The following is a 20,275-nucleotide window of genomic DNA, read 5'->3' as shown; positions in this document are numbered from 1 at the left end:
CTTTCATATGCAACATATCAAATTCTGATTTGAGTGTTTGCATTCGTGCCTTTTGCACCATGTCTATACCAACATGTCTAGTTTTTAATGCCTCCCATACCTCTTTTGCACTTTTGCAATTAGCAACTTGCAATATGAGATCTTCGGGTAAGGCTTGAAACAAGTATGCAATCGCAGTTTTGTCTTTCTTGACATCTGGTTGCGTATCTTTACTTGGTTCAATCATTTCCCATAATCCGTTTGCCTCAAGTATAGTCTTGATACGGATAGCCCAAATTATATAATTTGTGGACTTCAAAGTGGGACATTGGAAATGGTTTAACGAACCACTTTCCTTTTGCATGACAACTATTTCTTTATTGCCACTATTTTCACCCATGTTCTTAATGGGGACCAATAAACAATCTTAACAAACTTGAATGAAAATTTGTTAAGTAATGACAATTCTAACAAGGAATTAAACTAATTCCAAACAGTGACTTATTCTAATGAGATTCCAATAAGATTAGGACTTGAAACAATCACAGGAACTTTTGAAAACAACTAATCTTTAGACAATCTTAAAAATATTAATATGAGAATTAAAAGTGAATAATCAGAAAAAGAAAAGATAAAAATCTTTCCTGATCGGAAGAAAAAAAAACACAAAAACAGATTCGTAATAATTGAACCTGGACGTTTTGTGAGTAGCGTCTTCGGAAAAGAGAACAATATGCGATCAGTTAACACAAAAGAACAGCCCTTGTTCTTTCCTGATCGATGAAACAAACAAAACCGAAAGCGCACGTGAACGATCTTCGGAAACGAGAACAATATGCGATCAGTTAACACAAAAGAACAGCCCTTGTTCTTTCCTGATCGATGAAACAAACAAAACCGAAAGCGCACGTGAACGATCTTCGTGAGACTTGATAACCCTATACGACACCGTCGACTCGTGTCTGAGTTTCAAACGCGAAGAAATCTTGATCCACAGAAATCGATTTGACTGTTTGCTTGGTTGTTGAATGATCGAGTAAGATCAATTGATCCTTGAAAGCGAGAGAGTCTGATGCTCTGATGCCAATTGTTGCCCAGATTATGAACGATATAGAGAATCAGTTGAGAGAAAAATAAAAGGAATTGCAAGATCAATTATGATATATTGTGTTTGTTGTCTGATACATACATCGGTATATATAGTTTTATCCCAAATCAAGCTATAAGGATATACAAGTTTAACCCTTCTACTTTATACATTAGATACTTAAACTATAAGTATTTACTATTTACGCTAATGACCCGCTAAGTATGGATGATCGGGATTAGTCCTTCACTTGCTTCTCGTTTAAGAGCGTTCTGACATGTATACGTTTGTCTTTATAACCGCAGTTTTGTAAACAGCTAACAATTAGGAACACTGTATAGATATGTGTAAATAGAGAATTGTTCCAGTTGAATGAAATTTAACTTGGATGTATTTTTGAGTTGAAGGAATCTTAACTTTTTTTAATTGCTGGTTTTCTTAAAAATACAAAGCTTGTGATCAGCTAGAGATAAAGGAAAACAAGTGGATACTTACAAAGTGAGTTACGTTTCTTATTTTGTCACTCAAACTGACACTGCACTCAATCAACTAAATTTTACACCAGGAAGAGACATCTATTATACATAAGTCACTCACTGAACTAAAACAAAAGAAACACATGTCCTCGCATCATTTGTTAACAATATGGTCTCAGATTACAGCAGAGTGAAATTCAAATTATGATAATTACCTTGCACAGGAACGAATCTCACCTGTTAGTGTTATACCTAATCCAGATCCTGCCTTTTAAAAAGCATTGAAATAAAGCCAAGGTTACACGTGTACGTGTCCCGAACTTGTTAACAATACAGACTCAGTTTAAATGGTTCTCCTGTTTGAATTTTCTATTAACATAATTACCATGGTCAAGGAAAGAGTTCCCACTATAGAGTCTTAAGTGTTCTTAAAGGCCATATAATTATTCATGTTGATCTCCTGTTTGGATTGTGATTGAATATCGATCTCCACAAATTCTTTATAATTTTATTTTCAAGATACAAGACCATGTGTGTTTGTTTTCTCGTCCATGTGCCCCTGTCTATTATGTGCCTCATTATATCTTCTTGGTATATATATATCATTCAACATGCACAATACACCCACATCTTCCTAGGAAATCATCTACAATATCAGCCAACCAGAAGCAATACTTTGATTTTTTTTTTCCATAACAAACATTTCCAAGTGAAACAAACTCACACTATCTTGAAAATATGGCCATCCGTATGCCTCGTATCATTCAAGCAAAAAAAATTCTGAGGCGGTCATTATCTAATGGAAGCAGAACTCCAACATATACGGACATCCCAAAAGGCTATTTTGCAATTTATGTTGGGGAACAAGAGAAGAAGCGGCACGTGGTCCCGGTATCACTATTAAGCGAACCTATGTTTCAGGACTTACTGCATCAGGCGGAGGAAGAGTTTGGGTACAACCACCCAATGGGCGCGCTCACTGTAGGTCCCTCTCGGAGGATGAGGTTCAACCTTAACCTTGTTATACTAACCCACTAGCAAGTGCGGAATCCAAGCTAGTGAGCAAACCGGAATGAAACAAGCACAAACAGAAACACACAAAGATTCACCGATTAACACCACTTGTATTAATGCGTATGAAAGGTTCCGATTACAAGCACAATGTTTACAAATCAGTTTTGCAAACCCTCTAGTGTGTGTGTGTGTTCCTGGACAGAATGCTCTCAATCTCTCGAGTGTATCTTTCTGTCACTTGTGTCTCATGCTTCTAACACACACTGCATGGGTATATATATACCCAGCACAGATTGTCTTGTCCGAAGGATCCGATAGATGGTCGAAGGATCATCTATCGACTACAAAGCCATCGAAGGATTTACAGGGACCTCGAAGGATGATCTATGGAGGTCCATCAATCGAAGCATATCTTTCGATGAGATCGAAGGATCTACATCATCCTTCGATCTCTCATCCTTCGAGACAGACAATCACATCTATAATTCTAACTGTTTGGCCAAGTCAAACCAGGAGGACGGTTGACTTGGTCAACTTACAGGACTGACAGGAACATCGTTTTACATATAGACCGAATACAGACAAAGTACAGACACAAGTGCACCAACAAACTCCCCCTTGGCTGTAGCTTTGTCTCGATCTTCGATGTTTGCAGATTTGTCTCAATCTTGATCATCTTTGATCTTCATGTCTTCAAGACTCTGATGTCCTTTCAAGTCTTCAATGTCGGAGGATCTTCAAAGTCTTCACGTCTTGAAAGCAGAGAGTGTATCAACAAACTACCCGTATCATATAGGAAGTGTGTTGACAAACTCCCCCTTAACATAAGCTCCCCCTTGAGTTATGCTCGTGAATGACTTGATCTTCAAAGCTTAAGATCCTTGTGGTGTTGATGATGGTCAGCGGCAACTCGAACATCTTCATCATTTGAGTGCCTTCACGTCATGTCTTTATTCCGAAGCTTGTCATCGACCATGTTCTCCTAGCCTTTAGAATCTGCACATGCAAGAAATCTAAACGCGTAATGAGAACAACTGCTTGGAATATAGTTAGCATAAACAATTGACACACGAATGACCATGTCACAATCAAACACCGTCCGACAGTTTGAAAGTTTAATACATTTCTCAATTTTAGATTTAACTTTCAAAACTTGCAAATTTCGACCGTTTATGAAGATTTAGTCAATTCGGTTTTCGTTCAGGTTTCAGGTAACGAAGACTAGAGTTCCAACATCGTACAATCGAAAATAAAATAGAAATAAAATCTTTTTGGTTTTTATAAGGTTTATATTAAAACTCACCTAAAATCTTTTTGGTATTTTAATATTTGAAATGTAAAGACTGAAAGCAGTAAATAAATATATACAGACATTCTTTTTGCGAGTTTCGAGGGTAAGAGAATCATATCAGTGTACGGTCATGCCAAACGCTCCTGTTGTTCAGTTAGTTAACATTAAGATAAGCATCCTATAACAATTATCGGTATTGTTGTCCACTTAAGCTCAACTTATCAGATGTAATCATGGCGATGGGATACGTTAAGGTATGATTTATACTTACCGACCGGTGTTCATCCACATCATGGCACATTCCCGTATCAAGGTATGCACCAGAGTTCATCTTACCGGTGAGTATACCGATTATCATCTGTTTGACCGTATATGATGTGAGATTCTCAGTTATTTTGATTTGAAAACAAGCCCTATGTGATATAATCACTTATTGATGAGGAACTTGATTTTCATATGCATGAGGGCACAGGAGCAAGTCCGTGAACAGGTCAGTACTTCCGTACAGCAGAGAGACGAACTTGACTCCCGGATAAATGTGATATTTTATCACTTATTTGTTTGGACATGTGATTGTTTATCACTTATTGAGGTCGAATGCAGTATGTAATATGTACACGTATGTATAGTATCATGGAAGATCTATACTTGCGTCCCCGTTATTTTTCGGTAAAAGATACAACCATGATACACAAATGATAAGCAGCATAAAGACCGAATATCTCAGAACCTCGGCAGTCTATCAAACGAAATTTCGGTACTAAGACCATATGCCAATGAATGGTTCCCACCTGGTCTTCAGTCGTTTAAGATTTATATCACCCTGCACACTTTAAAATGATTGTGAGCCTACCGATACATCTTATATAGAGCTGCTTATCGTTTTCCATTTAAGGTTTAAAGAGGTTTGGATAGACCACTGATGTACTGTCATTTTCTCTTTTGCTCGCCAGCAAACTCATTTTTGTTTTTCTATTGTTTTTGTGTTTTTGAAATTTTTCGATGTTTTTGGATTTTCAGATTTTGGATTTACTCCCCCTAAAATCAATAAACTAAGACAAAATTAAAACACAACGGTATTTACAAAAATGATTTTCGGATGTTGGTTTTACTCTTGCTTGACCTTAATGCCGTTTACCAATAATAAAAAGTCAAATCTGGATTTGTCAAAAGCTTTGGTAAAAAGGTCGGCACGTTGGTCATCGGTGTGGACCTTAACAACATCGATTAGCCTTTTCTCAAAGCAATCACGTATGAAGTGATATTTGATTTCGATGTGTTTGGTCTTTGAGTGCTTCACAGGATTTCTAGTGATATCTAAAGCAGCAGAATTATCAACGTAAATAGGAGTAGTTAGGAATTCAAAACCGTAGTCCCGCAATTGTTGTTGGATCCAAAGAACTTGGGAGCAACAACTCGAGGCAGCAATGTATTCAGCTTCGCATGTTGATGTAGCGACGCACGTCTGCTTCTTGCACTGCCATGTGACTAGGCGATTTCCTAAAAACTGACATCCAGCAGTTGTGGATTTGCCGTCGATTTTGCATCCGCCAAAATCAGAATCACTGAATGCAACCAGTTCAAAGTTATTATCCCTAGGGTACCACAGACCGGTGTCAGGGCAACCCTTCAAATAATGAAAAATCCTTTTTATAGCTGCAAGATGTGAGGCCTTTGGATTGACTTGATATCTGGCAAGCAGGCACGTTGGGTACATTATGTCTGGCCTTGATGCTGTGAGGTACATAAGAGATCCGATCATTGCGCGGTAGTTTGAAGGACTAACAGCTTCACCCTTCAAGTCTGGAGTAATTCCGTGATTTGTTGGCAATGGGGTACCAATGGGCGTTGCATCAGACATCTGGAACCGGCTCAAGATGTCACCAACATATTTAGTCTGATGGATGAATATCCTAGACTCAGTTTGTCGCACTTGTAGGCCCAAAAAGAAAGTCATTTCCCCCATAGCACTCATCTCGAATTTATCCTGCATAATGCGCTCGAAATTCCTACACAAAACATCATTAGTAGAACCAAAAATAATATCATCAACGTATACCTGTACCAGAAGAAGATCTCCATCTTGTTCTTTGATGAAAAGAGTACAGTCGATAAGACCTCTACGAAAACCGTTCTCCAGCAGATAGTGTGATAAGGTTGCATACCAAGCTCGCGGTGCTTGATGAAGACCATAGAGAGCTTTGTTAAGCAACCAAACCCGATCGGGATGGATAGGATCTTCAAAACCTGGAGGCTGTTCGACGTATACCTCTTCTTCAACCACACCATGTAAAAATGCACTTTTCACGTCCATCTGATAAACCTTGAATCCTTTGAACGACGCATAGGCTAGAAAGATTCGAATTGCTTCGAGACGTGCAACAGGTGCATACACTTCGTTGTAGTCGATCCCTTCAATCTGACGAAAACCTTGAACGACTAAACGTGCTTTGTTCCGGATAACAACTCCGCGGTCATCCTTTTTGCATTTAAACACCCAACGGGTACCAATCTTCTTGTATCCAGCAGGTTTCTCTACGAGTTTCCACACACCCAGCTTCTGGAATTGTTGCAGCTCTTCCTGCATTGCTTCAACCCAAGAGTTATCTTTCAAGGCTTCTTTCCAAGTTCTTGGTTCTTCCTGTGAGACATAACACGCGAAAGACCAATCATTTTGTTGCCCGGATTCTCGAATAGCCGCATACAAGCCTGCATTGTTGTTGTTTCACAACATGTTTCGTGTTTGAATGCCACTTTGCACATTTCCGAGGATGTTTTGTTGAGGATGGGTATTATGAATCCTTGTTTCTGGATTATCTGGAACTGGAATATTTATACCCAGGTTGTTGAGATTCAGATCAACAACTAAATCAATGCCCGGAATTGACGAAGAGGATGATGCAGTTGCCTCAACTGTTCTATGGGTATCCACTGGAGGAGTACCCTCTGAAGTACCATGAACTGCTGTTGTTGGAGCTTCTTGATCTGCATCTAGAAATTCATCATCCTGTGAAGATTCGTTCAATTCAGCAGCATCGTGAAAATCCTCATTCTCGAGAGTATTATTGTTCACCGAAGATGGTTCTTGATTGACAAGAATTGGATGAACCACCGGTGAAACTGTTGCATTGTCACTCTCGAAAAACATCCTTGCCGCAGCACTTTCTTCAATGGCTTCAACATTGATCGAATTGAAAAAGTCATCGTACTCAAACATCCAAGGTTGACCAGGACATTTGACTGGCAAAGTGTGCCTTTGTACTCTGACCTCAGACCATTCCTCGACCCTTTTAGTCTCTAGATTCCAGACTCGTAAGTTAGGGGTGGCATACCCAAGAAAGTATCCATCAATTGCTTTTGCCCCAAACTTTCCATTAGGATCGATGATTGTGCATGGAGCTCCAAACGGTTCAAGATAAGACAAATCTGGTTTCCGTTTTTGAAGAAGCTCAAAGCAGGTCTTATTGTGCCTTTTGACTGTAAGGACTCGGTTCAATGTGTAACATGCAGAGGCCACAGCTTCAGTCCAGAATGGAATGGGCAACTGCGACTCTACTAACATTGTCCTAGCAGTCTCGATCAATGTGCGGTTCTTACGTTCAGCGACGCGATTTTGTTGAGGAGTATAAGCTGCACTAAACTCATGAAGATTACCCTTTGAAGTGCAAAACTCCGCCATGGCATGATTTTTAAATTCAGTACCATTGTCGCTACGTATCCGCCTAACCTTCAATTTATACAAATTCTCAATCTGAATGATCAAGTTTTTGATAATACCAAAGGTTTCACTCTTGTGTGCCATGAACGCCACCCAAGAAAATCTTGAATAACCATCAGTTATCACGAGGCAGTATTGATCACCCCGAATACTCTTGTGCTTGACAGGACCAAACAAATCCATGTGCAAACGTTCAAGAGGAACTGCCACCGTGTTGATCTTCTTTGTAGGGTGCTTCTTCTTCGTTTGTTTTCCCTTCTGGCACGAAACACAGACGTCTTGAAGATGGAAATTTTTGAGGGGAACACCATTCACCAATTCATTTGAAACCAAATGATTCATTTTGCGTAAGTGAATGTGACCCATTCGTCTGTGCCAAGAGATAGTATCCTTTTCTGTGGCTTTGGAAACGAAACAAGTTGCTTGTGCAGACGTAGTAATAGCTTGGCTCATGTCAAGGACGTACAAATCATTTATCCTTGGAGCTGACAAGAGAATCCATTCTTTTGGAATTTTGAAGCCGGGCTTCAGCACATAACATCCATTAGCATCAAAGTGTACTGAGAACTGCTTGTTACAGATTTGAGAAACACTAAGAAGATTGTGATCAAGTTGTTGCACAAAGTTGATCTTGTCAAAGCTGACAATCCCGTTGGATATCATTCCTTCACCCGTAATATCTCCACCCTTATCTCCAGCAACAGCAACATAACCTCCTCTAATAGATTTGACGTCGTAGAGAAGCTTCATGTCGCCTGTCATGTGCCTGGATGCCCCACTGTCAACAATCCAATGACTACTGACAGTTCCTCCTGGAACACCCTGCACATGAACTCAAATGATTAGTTGGAGATGGGGACCCAAGCCATTGTGGTCTTGGGTCTTCCATTTTCATCAATGACAATAACTTCTTGTCTTTGATGGTTGGTGAATTGTGATGTTCCCCCTGATTCAGTAACCATTTTAGGTTTCCATGTTTGTTTTGTTTTACCAGTGTCTTTCTTTAAAATTTTAACTTCATGGTTGTCTGAAGTTTTTGAATTTTCTGGTTTGACAGAAACAGATGATTTGTTAACCACATCGGTTTTAATTGCTTTTTCAATTTTCTTGACCTGTTGGCGTTTTTGTTTCTTTTCCCTTTCTTTTACAAGGCGGGGATCTTGCTTTACAGAAACAGATTGCTTACGGTCAGTTTGGTCACGGGGAACATCAACTTTTCCTTTTTGTTTATGAAGATATGGACAATTTCGAATTATATGTCCAATTGTTCCACACTCAAAACATGATCTTCGTTCAACAAACCCCGAAGTATCATGTGATTGTTTAGCCGATGATGTTGAACTTTGTGAACCCAAGGTACTAGGCTTTGAACTGTTTTGTTCATTTCTTTTCAGAACTGTAGCTTTCTTGACAAAATCTAAGTTAGATTTATTTTCAAACGTTTCAATTTTGTCTGTTCCCGTCGATTTCACAAAGTTTACATTCTTGTTTTTCTTCTGATTCGACTTCTTTTGCGCTTGAGCCGGTGATTTTCCTTTTGGCTTGGTGTGATTTTGCTGTTTCTGCACTGTTGGTAATTTCTTGTTGCCATATTGTTTTCGAATTTCATCCTTTGGAATAGGAGGACACTGTGTAACTGTAACACGTGGTCCTGACTTTCCCAAAAACTTACTAGTCGAATTCTCAAAGACTTTACTGATTAAGGATTGATTAACATTCTTAATAGGAAAATCTTTGTCTGAATAAATCTTATCATCACCAACAAGAGTGTACAGCAACTTCACACTCTCCGACTCTTCTGCAGATGAGGACTTGATTGCAACAGTCTTAGCGAGTTTCGCAGGTGGATCACATAGAATGTGATTCTCGAGAGGTTGTCCTCACTTTTGACTACCGCATCAGACTTTGCTGAATTAGTATCATCAGATTCATCATCAGAAGAATCAGCATCCTCAATCACAACTGGAGGATCCTGATTCTGTTCAGCAGTTACAAATGTATCTGCTGACACATCTGAATCTGAGGATACTTTTTTCTGGTATCCGAGTCCTGCTGCAAACTCTTTCACATCTAGAGGCACAGATGGTTCAAAGAACACCCTGTCCTCCTCATCCGGCATGGCATCATAATTATGTCTCACTGGTGGTGGACAATTCTTATAGCCTATGCACGTGACGTCCCTTTTCTCCTTTTGGACATCAATGATGTGATCCAACACATAGCTAGAACTCAAATAACTATCTAACTTGAGTTGGATTGCCTCACTTTCCGTTTTTACACAAGCCATTTCTTTTTGCATTGTCTCAAGACGAGATATATACAAATTAATGTCCGTTTGTTTTCTGGAAACCATTTTAGTTAGTTCGGTTTTATCTTTCTTTAATTTTTCGATTACCGACTTAAATTCCTTTTCATGGTTTTCGTAAAACATGTTGGCTTCTGTGCATTTGGAAAGGTCCACAGTCAATTTCTGATTGTGGATAAAAGTCACATCATACTTTTCTTGCAAAGCTTCGTGCTTACTTTGCAAGTCAATCAAATTCCCATTCACTGTAGTATGTTTGTCTTGCAAGTCAAACAAACTAGCTTGTAAAGCATCATGTTTGCCTTGCAACTCAGACATACTCTTCTCTAAATCAGCACATCTAACACGCAATCTATCACATTCATCACAATTATCAACAGTGGGTTCATCGACACATACCTGACTTGATAAACCGTCGACATTAGCCATAAAGGCTGAATGGAGAGAAGACGAAGAATAAGCAGCTTGATCCACCAGAATAGATCTTCTCTGAGTTTCTGCTGCAGCTTCCCCCAAAAGTTCATCAATATCTGCATCGATTGCTGCATTTGATGTCTCACCCACATGATCATCGCCTGAACTGGATGATTCTTCATCTGAACTCCTGCTGTAACCCGAAGAGTCTTCATCCTCAGAAGATTCACCACCATTGGCGGAAGATTCTCCACCACTGGTGGGAATTACATCCTTCACATCCTTCACAACTTGAGCAAAACATGCTGTTCCATCGGGAGCATCACCACCCAACTGGATTGACCAGTCACAACCTTCATCCACCTGAACCGCAAGTGCCCGGTTGGTTTGGTTGTTGACAGGCACCAATGTACGCTCATTGTTTCTGTTCTGGTTCTGCTGGTTGCCTTGATTTCTAAAGGGGTTTTGGTTCCCGTGCTGTGCTGGCTTTGTGCATTCCCTTTTAAAGTGACCCCGTTCACCACAGTTGAAGCACTTCACTGCCTGTTTATCGAACCCATACTTGGTGTCTCTCTTACTCTCCAAGCTGGTTCTGCCAGTACTTTCCATCCAATACTTTGCCCTTCTCACAGCACTAGCAAAGGCCCACTTGATATCCATCAAGTCCATCTCTTCTTTATCAATCTGCCGATAGTCTTCTTGTGTCAGATTAATGTTGCCAATCTGACCTTCTATTAGCCCACAGTACGCGCTCACTACAGTGTTAAGCAGCTCCATGTGTTCCTTAGATACTTCTACACTGACTTTAGAGAAACTTGAAGTGTCGAGCTGTACAGTACTTGGCTTTGATTGCTGACCAGCAGATGATGTTCCTCCATAACATGCACGTTGCTGTTGAGCAGGAGGAGGAGGAGGTGGTTGTATTGGATTTCCATACATGTCTGTGGTGGGAGGTGGCTTAACAGGAACTTGCACTGGATTGCCATACATATCAGTGCTTGTGACAAACGCCGTTTGTAGTGGAGCATGTGGACCGGTTCTTGCAGACGAAGTACTGGAAGTTCCATAATACATTTCTGGATTTTGTGGCAATGGAACTCTCTTCGCCTTTAATGTTTCCTCCTGATCCTTGTTTTCCAAAAGCTGCATGAAGTCGTTGATATTTGTAGTTCTCAACACTCCGTTGTACTTCAGGATTTCCAAGAAACTGCTCCATTGGGGAGGCAAAGCATCAGCAAACTTCTTCACCACTTCTGCTTGAGTTGTTGCTACACCAAAATTATTCAACTCAGTAAGCAAATGATAAAACCGGCTTGTCATGTCTCCCAAAGACTCCTTATCCATGCATGTGAAACAGTCGAATTCTTTCTTGAGCAGATCATGACGCAATTGACGTGTTGCTTCATTCCCTACTCCTCTGGTTTTCAACCCGTCCCACAACTTCTTAGTTGTCTTGAAACTGACAAACTGGTGGTAGATATCCTTGCTTAACGCCTGAGTGAGAATGGCGTATGCTTTCTTTTCCAGATCATACGTTTTCTTCTGATCTTCAGGAAGATCGGCAAACGTAGCAGTGTCTGAAGCAGCAACTTCTATAGCTTGATCGAAGTCTGTGGTGAAACGTATCCACAGTTCGGTGTTTTGACCAAGAACGTATGTACGGAATCTGTCAACCCAGCCCGGATATTCATTTAGATGCATCAACTTTGGAGGACGATTCAAACTTCCGGTTTCGCTTTCGCTCAATAAAATACTTTGGATGCTCGGAGTTTGATTCGATACTAATGCCCATTGACTTGAAGATATGGCATTTGCTTGTGAAGATGTAGACACCGGAGACTCGACCCATGAAGGTGATAGGCTTGTACATGTGTACTTTCCACTATCGGGAGCCGGTGTACCCCACCATGAGGGAGTGGAACCTGAACTTGTATATTTTCCACTGTCTGGAGCCGGATTCCACCAATTCGGATTCATGATTGATAAGAAAAATCAATATTCCGAAAGATCACACACAGCCGAAAGATCCTGGTACGAAAGATCTGAAACACAGAAACTTGTTAACTATAAACAAACCACAAACCAAAGATCAACACTTGTTCGAATGATCAACAGTCGAAAGATCACTGTTGACTTTCGAGCAATGGTTTCGAAAGATTCAAAATTTCGAAAGATTCACACTTGAAAGATCCTTATCTATCGAGATAAATCCTTATCTTTCGAACAACTATCCTTCGAATAGATTCCTGGAACGAAAGATAATGCTTAGACTTCGAAAGACTACTCGAAAGATACTTATCTATCGAGCTGTCTTTGATCGAAAGATGGTCTTTCGATGTCGAAGGATATCTTTCGAATGCTTCTGACACACTGACACTGATGTGACAGGTTGGTGAAAAGGTGATGGGTAGGTAAGGTCAACTTTCGGCAAAAGGGATGGTCAGATTGTACTTTATACCAACTTTGATTTTTCAAAAAGAATATTACCCAAAATGGACAACCTTATCCAGAAACCGGTCACCGGAATTATGACCGGAATTTGGCCGGAAATCACCAAGACCCTTAAAAACAAGTTTTAAGTTACCTAACCCGCTCTTGAACACTCCCGGTTAGTTTAGAACACGTTTTCCAGTTTAAAATGCAAGAAAACCACCAAAAACGGGTGCTAAACCAAGTGTCCAAACACACCAAGAACTTGAACAAACCCGGTTTTAAACAAGGTAAAGAGCCTTAGCTCTGATACCACTTGTAGGTCCCTCTCGGAGGATGAGGTTCAACCTTAACCTTGTTATACTAACCCACTAGCAAGTGCGGAATCCAAGCTAGTGAGCAAACCGGAATGAAACAAGCACAAACAGAAACACACAAAGATTCACCGATTAACACCACTTGTATGAATGCTTATGAAAGGTTCCGATTACAAGCACAATGTTTACAAATCAGTTTTGCAAACCCTCTAGTGTGTGTGTGTGTTCCTGGACAGAATGCTCTCAATCTCTCGAGTGTATCTTTCTGTCACTTGTGTCTCATGCTTCTAACACACACTGCATGGGTATATATATACCCAGCACAGATTGTCTTGTCCGAAGGATCCGATAGATGGTCGAAGGATCATCTATCGACTACAAAGCCATCGAAGGATTTACAGGGACCTCGAAGGATGATCTATCGAGGTCCATCAATCGAAGCATATCTTTCGATGAGATCGAAGGATCTACATCATCCTTCAATCTCTCATCCTTCGAGACAGACAATCACATCTATAATTCTAACTGTTTGGCCAAGTCAAACCAGGAGGACGGTTGACTTGGTCAACTTACAGGACTGACAGGAACATCGTTTTACATATAGACCGAATACAGACAAAGTACAGACACAAGTGCACCAACACTCACAATTCCATGTAGTGAAGACGTATTCACGGATCTTGCTTCTCGTTTGGGAGCGTTCTGACATGTATACGTTTGTCTTTATAACCGCAGTTTTGTAAACAGCTAACAATTAGGAACACTTTATAGATAGATGTAAATAGAGAATTGTTCCAGTTGAATGAAATTTAACTTGGATGTATTTTTGAGTTGAAGGAATCTTAACTTTTTTTAATTGCTGGTTTTCTTAAAAATACAAAGCTTGTGATCAGCTAGAGATAAAGGAAAACAAGTGGATACTTACAAAGAGAATTACGTTTCTTATTTTGTCACTCAAACTGACACTGCACTCAATCAACTAAATTTTACACCAGGAAGAGACATCCATTATACATAAGTCACTCACTTCACTAAAACACATGTCCTCACATCATTTGTTAACAATATGGTCTCTGATTACAGCAGAGAGATATTCAAATTATGATAATTACCTTGCATCGGAACGAATCTCACCTGTTAGTATTTTACATGTTCTTGTAATACTTGTAAATGATGTCCACATAAGCATGTGACAGGAACAACAAAGGCAACATTTCTGACCACTACAATCATTAGACATGAAAAAATCAGCACACAACAACTTGACTACATGTACAAAGATATGATATAAAGGAGATGTTCTAAAAGTTCGCATGTCATATGTAATGATCAACCTGGACGAGACATCAAAAGAACGTTTACTGGAGGTTCTTGGTATTGCAAAACTGTTGATACACTTTTGTGTGGACGCGGCACGTTCGGTTCGACACTTTAACGGAATGAAGACCTAGTCGGATATCCTCCTATCCTACTTGGGTCCGACAAGTTTGTCTCATTTGTTTTGTAATGTATAAATGAACAATGCATGTTGCATACTTGGTTTATGCTTGTTTGTGTGTTTATAACGGTGTGCAGGAAACTGTTAACAGTTTGCATCATATCCATGTTTGGCAGCCCTCGACGAAACTCCCAAGTTTCGTCGAGCACTCATATGGGGAAACTCCCTTTGTGATGAAACTCCAAGTTTCGTCATCTAGTGCATGGGGAAACTCCATGATGGAACTCCTAAAGTTTCCCCAAGCTAAAGGACAAAACCATCATGAAATTCTAAGTTTCATCATGCTAATGAACAAAACGATGGTGAAACTTCAAGTTTATCCATGACGAAACTTGTGTTGTGATGAAACTCCTAGGAGTTTCACCATACTACAGGACAAAAATCATGGAGTTTCATCAAACCTTGTGTAGTTTCACGATAAGCCCCCATGTTTCGTCACTGTTGTGTCCAGCTGCCAATATAAACACACATGGTTTTACTTTGAAACTATGAGAGCATGACCCACTGTAAGAGTTTACTTCAAAATTTGTGTATCGGTTTGAACCTTTGTTCTCATATAACCAATTAAGTGTGATTCATTGGTTACTTTTTGTTCATCATCATTATCTGTGCTTGGTTTTGCATCGTTACGGGGATTCCGCACCCGTGACCGTCTTTGTTATAAACAAGGATTCGGTTTCGTACTCGATCCTCTCAGATTCGGGACCTACAAAAACCCTACAAATCAAGAGATGATTAATTTATTTTTGAAATATTCAATGGGTAAACTTTACATAGATTTATATTTTGTATATCTTTGTTGAGAATTAATAGGTTAATGAATATCCAAGGGGCCAGGGACGATTTTCAAACCACTAATTTGGATAACCAGCTGAACCATCGTTCCTTAGGTGGTAAGACACAATGACCCAATATGGAATTTTTGGTTGAAATGCCAAGACACATGCATGTGATATTGCTCCTCTTATTCACTAGTTAATGTGATAAGAACTCTGACCGTATATATTTCCTGGTATAGTCCTTCTTTGCTTGCCAGTGGAGATTGGTGTCCACAAAAGCATCCATAATTTTATTGTAGGGACCCAAAACCATGTGCGTCTGCTCTATCCTCCATATGTCACCGTCTATTGTGAAATGATCATTATAACCTGTTCTTATATAAAGCGTTCAGCATTCCCAATACAACCACATCAAAACTCATCTACAACATCATATCTTTCACCAGGAAGCGCTACTTCGATTCTTATCTTCCTTCAACAACTTTTGTAAGTTAGCAGCCTCTCGCTTCCTTGAAAACATGGCCATACGTATGCCACGCATCATTCAAGCAAGAAAAATTCTCAAACGGTCCCTCTCTAATGGTAGCACCACTCCTGCATCTATGGACATCCCCAAAGGCTATTTTGCCATTTATGTTGGAGAACAAGAGAAGAAGCGGTTTGTGGTGTCTGTATCACTACTAAGCGAACCTACATTTCAGCAGCTACTGCATCAGGCAGAAGAAAAGTTTGGCTACAACCATCCAATGGGCGGGCTCACGATTCCCTGTAGTGAAGATGTATTCACAGATCTGGCTTCTTGTTTGGGAGCATTTTGACTTGTATACATCTGTCTATATCTACAACAGTTTTGTAAACATCTAACCAGTAGGAACCATTTATAGTTGTAAATTTAGATCATTGATCCAGATGAATGAAATTTAATTTGGATATTCTCTTGAGTTCATGGTATTCTGTAGGTCCCTCGGAGGATGAGGTGAAACCTTAACCTTGTTATATTAAACACACTAGAAAGTGCGGAATCCAAGCTAGAGTGCAAACCGAGATGAAACAAGCACAAACACAAGACACACAATATTCACCGATTAACACCACTTGTATTAATACGTATGAAAGGTTCGGTTACAAGCTCAATGTCTACAAATCTGTTTTGCAAACTCTCTAAGTGTGTGTGTATGTTCTCTGTGAAGTGTCTCTCCTTGCTTGCATAAAATGAAGTGAACACATTACATGGGTATATATACCCAACACAGATCGTCTGTCCGAAGGATCAGGTAGACTGATCAAAGGATCATCTATCGATCTTAAACCTGTCGAAGGATCTACATATACCTCGAAGGATGATCTATCGAGGTCCATCATCATCCATCAAAGGTTTATCTTTCGAGCTCATCGAAGGATCTAAACTATCCTTCGATGAGTCATCCTTCGACACAGACATGTTACAATCATGTACCAACTGTTTGTCCAAGTCAAACCAGGAGGATGGTTGACTTGGTCAAACTTACAGGAAAAACAATGGACATCGTTTTATATCAGACAAAATACAGACAAAGTACAGACACAAGTGCACCAACAAACTCCCCCTTTGCTGTAGCTTTGCCTCGATCTTTGTGTCTTCAAGTCTCTGACGTCCTTTCAAGTCATCAATGTCAGAGGATCTTCAAAGTCTTCACGTCTTGAATGCAGAAAGTGTATCAACAAACTACCCGTATCATGTAGGAAGTGTGTTGACAAACTCCCCCTTAACATAAGCTCCCCCTTGAGTTATGCTCGTGAATGACTTGATCATTAGTGCTTGAGATCCTTGTGGTGTTGATGATGGTCAGCGGCAACTCGATCATCTTTATCTTTTGAGTGCCTTCACGTCGTGTCTTCATTCCAAAGCTTGTCATCGACCATGTTCTCCTTGCCTTTAGAATCTGCACATGCAAGAAATCTAAACGCGTAATGAGAACAACTGCTTGGAATATAGTTAGTATAAACAAATGACACACGTATGACCATGTTCCAATCAAACACCGTCCGACAGTTTGAAAGTTTAATAAATTTGTCAATTTTAGATTTAACTTTCAAAAACTTGCAAATTTCGACCGTTTATGAAGGTTTAGTCAATTCGATTTTCGTTCAGGTTTCAGGTAACGAAGACTCGAGTTCCAACATCGTACGATCGAAAATAAAGTAGAAATAAAATCTTTTTGGCTTTTATAAAGTTTATCTTAAAACACACCTAAAATCTTTTTGGTATTTTTGAATATTTTGAAATAAAAGGACTGAAAGCAGTAAATAAATATATACAGACATTCTTTTTGCGAGTTTCGAGGGTAAGAGAATCTTATCAGTGTACTGTCATGCCAAAACGCTCTTGTTGTTCAATTAGTTAACATTAAGATAAGCATCCTATAACAATTATCGGTATTGTTGTCCACTTAAGCTCACCTTATCAGATGTAATCATGGCGAGGGGATACGTTAAGGTATGATTTATACAGACTGACCGGTGTTCATCCACATCACGACACATTCCCGTATCAAGGTATGCACGAGGGTTCATCTTACCAGTGAGTATACCGATTATCATCTGTTTGACCGTATATGATGTGAGATTCTCACTTATTTTGATTTGAAAACAAGCCCTATGTGATAGAATCACTTATTGATGAGGAACTTGATTTTCATATGCATGAGGGCACAGGAGCAAATCCGTGAACAGGTCAGTACTTTCGTACAGCAGAGAGACGAACTTGACTCCCGGATAAATGTGATATATTATCACTTATTTGTATGGACATGTGATTGTTTATCACTTATTGAGGTCGAATGCAATATGTACACGTAGGTATAGTATCATGGAAGATCTAGACTTGCGTCCCCGTTATTTTTCGGTAAAAGATACAACCATGATACCCAGATGATAAGCAGCATAAAGACCGAATATCTCAGAACCTCGGCAATCTATCAAAACGAAATTTCGGTACTAAGACCATATGCCAATGAGTGGTTCCCACCTGGTCTTCAGTCGATTTAGGTTTATATCACCCTGCACACTTTGAAATGATTGTGAGCCTATCGATACATCTTATATAGAGCTGCTTATCGTTTTTCATTTAAGGTTTAAAGAGGTTTGGATAGACCACTGATATACTATCATTTTCTCTTTTTCTCGCCAGGAAACTCATTTTTGTTTTTCTATTGTTTTTGTGTTTTTGAAATTTTTCGATGTTTTTGGATTTTTCAAATTTGGATTTACTCCCCCTAAAATCAATAAACTAAGACAAATTTAAAACACAAAGGTATTTACAAAAATGATTTTCCGATGTTGGTTTACTCTTGCTTGACCTTAATGCCGTTTACCAATAATAAAAAGTCAAATTTTGATTTGTCAAATGCTTTGGTAAAAAGGTTGGCACGTCGGTCATCGGTGTGGACCATGACAACATTGATGAGTTTCATAGAGAAACAATCACGTGTGAGGTGATATTCGAGATCAACGTGTCAGGTCAAAGAGTGCTGTATGAGATGATAATAATTCATAAAGCAGCTTAAATATCTACAAGCATAAGAGAGATTAGAAGTTCAAAACCGTATCCTGCAACTGCTTCGTGCTTTGCAAGGAATCTGAGTGCTCACCCAAACTGGATATCCATCCGGTGTGGATTTCAAGGTCGAATTTGCAGCTACTGAGAAATCTCTTGACAGCAACTAGATCATAAACCTCCGGGTCCGGCTGGTCTTCTACATTGCACCATCGAAGGTCTTTGTCTTCCTCTTGAGAAGTAGTGTGCGGATGTTCAATCCACGCCAAGGCACACATTTTCTTCAATCACACCGCGAAGAAATGTACACTACACGTCCATTTTGTTGATTTTGAACTTCAGACGTTGTGCAGGTGCGTACATTGCATTGGAATCTTTCCTGAGGACCCGATCAAAAACCATAACAACCAAATTTTGGCACTTTCTTCATCTGATCGAATTTTGCAACTTCATTCAACCACATTCTTTCACCAACATATTCTTCTTCTTTTCTTTTTCTTTCCTCTCTCTCCATCAATGGCAACAACATTCTCCTAGATATAACAATATTTTGGAGCCTTATGTCGCCAATCTTGCGCATGGACGCTCCACTATCAACAATCCTAAGATTATCAATAGTTCCTCCTGGAACATCCTGCACACTCATTTAGAGATTAGATGGAGAGGGGTACCCAAGCCTTCACAGACTTGGGTCGTCCGTCATCATCGAGAATTGTAACATCCATTTCCCGATGATTCGGAATTGATGTAGCTCCCCCTGAAACAGTTACCGGTTTTGGTATCCAAATCTGTTTCTGTTTTTCATGTTTAACATCCGATTTAACAGATTTTGTTTGGATGACCTCCGGTTTTAAAACCTTTTCAACTTCTTTTCTTTGTTTCTTTTTCTGTTTCTTTTCTCATTGTTTAACAAGACGAGGGTCCTGTTTTGGTGAAACAGATCGTTTATGGTAATTGTTACCATGGGGGGCATCAACTTTTGACTTTCCCTTGGTGAGATATGGACAATTCTTAATGATGTGTCCATACTCACATCATTCAAAGCATGATCTCCGCTCAACAAACCTCGGAGTATCATAACTGCAATAGCTGGATGATGAACTTCGTGATGTTGAGGTACTTGGTCCTACATCACAACCGTTTGTTTGTTGTGTATAGTTGTTTTGACTGTTTCTTTTCAAAATTTTACTTTGTTTAACAGAATCCTTGTTGGATTTGTTTTCGAAAGTATCAATTTTATCAGTCCCTCTTGATTCACGAAGTTTATCTTCCGAACCTTTTTCTTGTTTTTGCCCTGTTTGCCTTTTCCATTCTCTTGGGCGGCATGATTTTGTTCACGGGGATCATCAACCTTTGCTTTCAACTTATGAAGATATGGACAATTTCGAATTATATGTCCAATTGTACCACATTCAAAACATGATCTTCGTTC

At 39.5% G+C, this 20,275-nt stretch overlaps 2 protein-coding genes across 2 annotated transcripts; both read left to right on the top strand.

Moving 5' to 3' along the window:
* The first annotated feature begins 2,192 nt into the window (after positions 1 to 2,192).
* On the top strand, positions 2,193 to 13,844 carry LOC118479477 (auxin-responsive protein SAUR21-like). Its single transcript, XM_035974018.1, has 2 exons — positions 2,193 to 2,516; positions 13,665 to 13,844. Exons 1-2 carry the CDS (start codon positions 2,281 to 2,283, stop codon positions 13,735 to 13,737), a joined length of 309 nt encoding a protein of 102 aa, XP_035829911.1. The 5' UTR covers positions 2,193 to 2,280; the 3' UTR covers positions 13,738 to 13,844.
* Positions 13,845 to 15,746: 1,902 nt separating this feature from the next.
* LOC110937143 (auxin-induced protein 15A) lies at positions 15,747 to 16,215 on the top strand. The gene has a single exon (XM_022179556.2). It carries the CDS (start codon positions 15,827 to 15,829, stop codon positions 16,124 to 16,126), a length of 300 nt encoding a protein of 99 aa, XP_022035248.1. The 5' UTR covers positions 15,747 to 15,826; the 3' UTR covers positions 16,127 to 16,215.
* The last annotated feature ends 4,060 nt before the right edge of the window (positions 16,216 to 20,275 follow it).

Source organism: Helianthus annuus, chromosome 6 (genome assembly GCF_002127325.2).
Source record: "Helianthus annuus cultivar XRQ/B chromosome 6, HanXRQr2.0-SUNRISE, whole genome shotgun sequence".
In the NCBI taxonomy this organism is placed as follows: Eukaryota; Viridiplantae; Streptophyta; class Magnoliopsida; order Asterales; family Asteraceae; genus Helianthus; species Helianthus annuus.
Note: the sequence above shows the minus strand (reverse complement) of the source record. Positions and strands in the feature narration are given on the sequence as shown.